Genomic DNA, 6,000 nt, shown 5'->3' with positions numbered 1-6,000 from the left:
GAGAAGTTAAACCGTTCTTATTAGGGATACGCATGAAATAAACAATTTTGCTTTTTAAAACTGGCTAAGCAGATTATGCTACAAAAATAACGAGCTGAAGTGACGTTGAGCTTAGATAAATTGTAGAACCTGTCTCAGAAATTTCGCAGAGAGGGGTCGACCTTTCAGTGTTCAACTTACATAGTTACTGAATCCTGCCTTATCCGACCACTACCTCACACTTATATACCGAACTAGCAGGTATTTAACTCAGGTTCCAAAACCTGTTTTGGACGACCACTATATATACCGAACTAGACAGGTGTTTATCCCATACAGAGAATGACACTTTACTATCAGCAACAGTTTGTGAATAACGAACGTTACAGGCGATCAGCTAACGGAATTGATAAAATCTGTCTTAGCGAACCATTGAAACTACTCAAGGGTTCAGCTAGCACAGGTAGTGGGACTTGTGTCAGCCGACCGCTACTAATACAATGGACTTTGCTTATTAGTAAGTTCGGGTTACTTTACACAGCTGATCAAACGCGCCTCGTTCGACACCGGACATGTCAGATTATACAGGTTTTCGTTATAATTGCAAGAACTGTCGGACATGTGATAACTTAAGTGCTGATTAAACGTATTCACATTTAATGCATGGCCGGTTTAGGCAGGTGATACCGTGAAATGAAAACCAATCTCAAAACATCACCATTCATATAAGTATTCTGATTAGTAGGTTCGTTTTCTACAGAAATTTGAATAGTTGAAGATATGTCTTTGTTTGGTATAGACAGGTAAACTTATTTTTTTAGAGACAAGAAACTTTATTTCATGTTTCTTTTATCACTTTTAACTTGTCAACACCGACATGTGTACTACTGCAACATCGCATTGAGCATGCGCATCGTCTACATTCTCACACATCAATGCATAACTAATACTTCAACTTTCACTTTGATGCCAGGCCTTATATAAAATCCATGTTGTGCCTGTACAGGGTACCAAGATAACACGGGGACCCACTCCGTACTTACCTACATGTTGGAGTTCTGATTTACAACGCTTTTCAAGTGGCCACAAGCTATTCACATAACGTGGACATTTAAAAACCAAAACGGTGTCAAACTATCGTAGACGGCATCTGTGTTCGTCTGACGCTCAAGGGATCCGGGTCTACTCCTTACTCCTACTAATTACTTAAATGGGATTGGGTTGATAATTTATATTTAGATACGGAGGATGACAGAATCTATATCCGACACAACGCGAGAGTTAGAAGTCGTTGCGAGCGTAAAGGTATCACGCTAAAGGGAACACTGCAGTATATATTTCGGGTCCGTTCGAGTAGGCTGACCCGAGGTGATGGCGGGCGTGTTCGGTACACGCCAATTCACTCTCAGGTCGTTCGCGATCTGTTAAAGACAACAGTAAGGGGATTATATAAATACATGTGTTTATATGTAGTGACGCTGGTATTGTGTTGTCTGAGATGGCTGTGTGCTTCATACTGGTCACATACATGTGTATTCTTCATGTTCACCTGTTGGGATTTACGTATGCACAGGCAGGTAAGATTCCTTTTTTTTTTATTAATTTATTTTCGGAAGAAAATAAATCAAAGCAAACGCCAGATGAATTAGTCTATGTCATTTAAGTTACAAATATAACGATACAGTAACTTAAAACATTTTTTTAGCAAATGATAAAAAATGTCTTTGCTGCAACTACAATCCCGTTTGACAATGTGATACTCCATTAAACGATCCGGATCATACAGTGGTTATATTGAGTTCAAAAATATACTCGACAGGATATAAATAAATCGAATCGAATCGTTAACATGTGTTTATTTATCATGTGATACTGTTTACATAGTAGAAAAACGAATTGATTAAAAACTCCATATCATTTGTTCAGAAAGTATTGTGATTTTACAAACGTTTCATTTTTTCATTAATGTACATTCAAGCATATTTCATCTGCTACGACAGATTGATGGACTGTATAGGTATTTATTTAACATGTACTCAACAAATTCCAGGCGGAATTCCGTACTGATATTTTTAACACATGGTTAACTGGTGTAAGACGACGGGTCTATCATCAATGCTAACAGCGAACAACTGTAGGATTTACACCAATCCCGAAATAGTAACAGGATTATGTGAATAAATGTCCTTTTAAATGTTTGATTGACACATTGATCTTTAGGAAAATAAGATTTATATATTAATTCTAGAGGCATCCGTTTAATCTTATTATAACAAATTGTGTTTATAATTTCACTGACATCTTGATCCTTACAAAAATAGGATCGATTCATTAAGCTTAGATTCATTCTATCAGTCATCTTCAGAACAATTCGAAACGTAATCGATACACTTCAAAGGAATTTTATTATTACCCGAAGATAATTATATTATATTTAAACAATGCTATGACGCTGAATGAAATCGGTCCTCTGTATAATTTTCACCGCAGTGTGTATGTCCCGGAAGTAACCTGTTGAGCCCTCCTATACATACCTGTGTGTGTATTAGTGGGAAACCCTTTAGCCCTTATCTTACCGGCCTAATTGATAAGTTTTTACCTGAATGCTTCAATTAAGCGCTTCATTGAGAAAGTGCATGCTAATCAAACATCAATCGGCGCGTGCTTGATCACTTAGTGGGAATGGATACGAAGCTAGTCCGTGTTCCGTTTTGTATAGAGCGCACACGAATTCCGTGAGACATTCCTACCGTCTGGTACAACGTTAGTGCATGTTGATTTAAAAGATATCTTTTGATAGATAATGTCTTATTTCTTGTGATTCTGTTTAGATGTTTACGTAAACATGCGGGTAAGGGGGTGACATTATTGGTTACTGTCACAGGGACGTATACCATACATACTATATAACTGAAAATTTATGTAAATGTGCGTCACAGTATATACTGTTTAAAGGAACATGATGAAAAGAGATGTAGATATGGACAAGAGACTGGGTAGTCAGGGTTCTCTAGTGGATGGGAGTGGGTGATTTATGGGTAATAGTGTCTTGATAAGCTATGGTTAGTGGGTTGCAGTTAGTGTAAGGGTTTAATGGTGTGCAGGTAATGCGGGGCTAGTGGTTAATGGGTAGATGGTTAAAGATGTGGTGCAGGATGTTAGTTTGTGGATAAGACATGCTTTAGTGGTTTCATGGCGGTGGTTGGAGGTAAGGTATGGTTTCGTGGTTTCTGGGTGGGTGTTTGTGGATAAGACAGATTTTCATGGTAGTGGTTTGGGGATAAGACATGGTTTGGCGGTAAGTATAGTTAAGTGGTTTCAGGGTGATGGTTTGAGGTAAGGTATGGTTTTGTGGTTTCAGGGTGGTGGTTTGGCGGTAAGATATGGTTATGAAGTTTCAGGGTGATGGTTGGAAGTAAGATATAGTTTCGTGGTTTCGGGGTGGATGTTTGTGGATAAGGCAGATTTTTATGGTAGTGGTTTGTGAATAAGACATGCTTTAGTGGTTTCATGGTGATGGTTTGGCGGTAAGTATGGTTTAGTGGTTTCATGGTTGTGGTTTGGCGGTAAGTATGGTTAAGAAGTTTCAGGGTGATGATTGGAAGTAAGGTATGGTTTCGTGGTTTCGGGGTGGGTGTTTGTGGATAAGGCAGATTTTTATGGTAGTGGTTTGTGGATAAGACATGCTTTAGTGGTGTCATGGTGGTGGTTTGGCGGTAAGTATGGTTAAGTGGTTTAAGGGTGATGGTTTGTGGATAATGCAGATTTTAAGGATTTCAGGGTAGTGGATTGTGGTAGTTAAACTGTTTGTTAGTAGTGAAGGGTTAAGTGCTTTCAGGATGGAGTAGTTTATATGCTGAGCAGAACAGAGTAGAGGTCCACACGGAAGATATGTGGGGTGGTCGTAGGAATCAGGATACAAGACCCGGAACAAGGCTGTGTTGCTTTTAGGCAGTTGTACAAACCTAGAAGTACAAGTATAGGGAATAAACCTGTATATGAAGGATTAATTAGAAGTCAAATTTGAGAATTTTTAATGGGGCAAAGGTTGTGGATTTTAGATATATAAAAGGGTTCGTGTAACGTCTAGGACTCATTCTTCTCAGTGTCATACACACACAAACCGGCACTGTTATATATTGATAGAAAGTAAATAGACACCGGTAGATTTATACAGACGATGGAATTCACGAGCATTATGGGAAATTATGTTATATATATAATAAAACTGTATGAGATTGCGTGATATTGAATCTACTTGAAAAGGAAAAATAGCGGGAGGCTATCTCGGATGTGAACTAAAACATGATGTGTAGAGTACGTGTTCTGATATCGAATAAAAACGTCAGATTTCATAAGTAAACAAGAATTTTAAATAATACCTTCTTTTATTCGTCAAGCGAAATGACCTCTGCCGCTCGCGAAAGTTACATCAAACAAGTCTTGTCATCTTTCGAAACTGTTGCCCGAAGCCCCTATGTACTACTGCCACAACACGAGCACGTGTTTCAGATTTTATGACACATACTTTTGATTTTTCTGTAAACGATTTGAAAAAAAAAAGATATTTATCGAAACTTTGAATTGCATCACGATTTTATCCGGGTTTAAATTTTAAAGTGCATTTTAGATTGAGACACAAATATAGCTTGCGTGCAAAATGGATCATGTGTATCGCAATATTATACAGCACGAAACACATTACTCATAAACTATGAAAATACGTACAGATTATATCTCCAGCGAAAGTGTACGTACATGCCAGAAGTATTTAGATCTCATTAAATATGTTGGTGATTTAGTATAAACGTCAAATAGTGTGTGTAGGCAGATTAAGGAAATTTACAATTGCAGTCATAACTCGTCAACATTTGATGTGAATATCAATATAATGTTCCCGACTGAAAAGGTTATAAAGTAAACTCCAGCGTAATACCTAGAGTAAATAGATCTGGCTCTCAGTGCTCGCTGGCGGGCTGATACTATAGACATACGGGTCAGTGCTGTGTGTAGGGGGAGTACTGTGCAAAACGTGGAGAAACAGATACTTACCACGGAAACTTGTCAATACAGTTGTCAGTCTTAGTTTTCAGTTTCTTTATTTCCAAGAGCCATCCGAGTCACAGTTTAAATATAAAAAAATACGTCATGTAGTGCATGTACAAGAGATTATGTATACACATTAAAATTAATTAAGTGGAGGGTGACCTTACAATGTTTTTGGATTTCACTTTTTCCAACTTAGCACTGCAGATTACAGTGGACTTGAGAATTCAACATTGATTTGGTCTGATTTGTTTGAGCTTTACATCCTATTTACAGCTATCGCTCATTTAAGGACAGTCAGATTTTGATGGTAGAGGGAAACCGGAGCACCCGGAGAAAAACCGCCGATCGGCGACCAGGGACTGGCGACTTGCCCACGTAGGATTAGACAGTGAATCAATATTTGTCTTAATAGCACCAGTAAAGAATAACACAAGTCTACCATCCTTTTTACTGGCGGGTAACGTTCTAGTAGATCGTTTGAACTAAAGGTAGTTTTTAAACTGATGAGCTTTTCTTTATTACACTATTTTTACCATATGTATTGAGGAGCGGACTATATTAAGTTGTAATAACTTGCTGTCATATCCATTCGTATATTTGTAAAAGAAAATATGTTTAAATTTTTCTTTATTATGAGAATTTCTTATATTTGAATAACTATGGTTTTTTAATTAAGCAAATCTTTAGTCTGAATGTCTAAAAAAATGTTTAAAACAATCTGTATCCTTGGGTGGAATTTTTTTACTACAGAAAATATTTTAAATGTCTTAAATTTTTAGGTGAAATTTTGTTTCGTGCCACACAAAGAAGTAATCCTATATATTATACATATAAAAACACATGTATCCGCCTCAAGGAACCTTTACTCTGCTTTTCTGAATGTTTTATGAAATTCAAGCTTATCGTTAGATATATTCTTACAATCAGAGACAGCCAGGTCGCCAAACCTTTAACTGTAACGTAATCGAGTGT

The 6,000-nt window shown here is 37.3% G+C and overlaps 1 protein-coding gene across 1 annotated transcript in view; it reads left to right on the top strand.

Moving 5' to 3' along the window:
* The first annotated feature begins 958 nt into the window (after positions 1 to 958).
* LOC110459108 overlaps positions 959 to 6,000 on the top strand; it is a 66,261-nt gene continuing 61,219 nt past the window's right edge. The window contains exon 1 of the mRNA XM_021511204.1: positions 959 to 1,556. Coding sequence (XP_021366879.1) covers positions 1,478 to 1,556 — 79 coding nt within the window. The 5' untranslated portion in view covers positions 959 to 1,477. The remainder of the gene's footprint in view (positions 1,557 to 6,000) is intronic.

The sequence above is a fragment of the Mizuhopecten yessoensis genome, unplaced genomic scaffold (genome assembly GCF_002113885.1).
Source record: "Mizuhopecten yessoensis strain PY_sf001 unplaced genomic scaffold, ASM211388v2 scaffold9969, whole genome shotgun sequence".
NCBI lineage: Eukaryota > Metazoa > Mollusca > Bivalvia > Pectinida > Pectinidae > Mizuhopecten > Mizuhopecten yessoensis.
The sequence above is the reverse complement of the archived record's forward strand: the minus strand, read 5'-3'. Positions and strand labels throughout refer to the sequence as shown.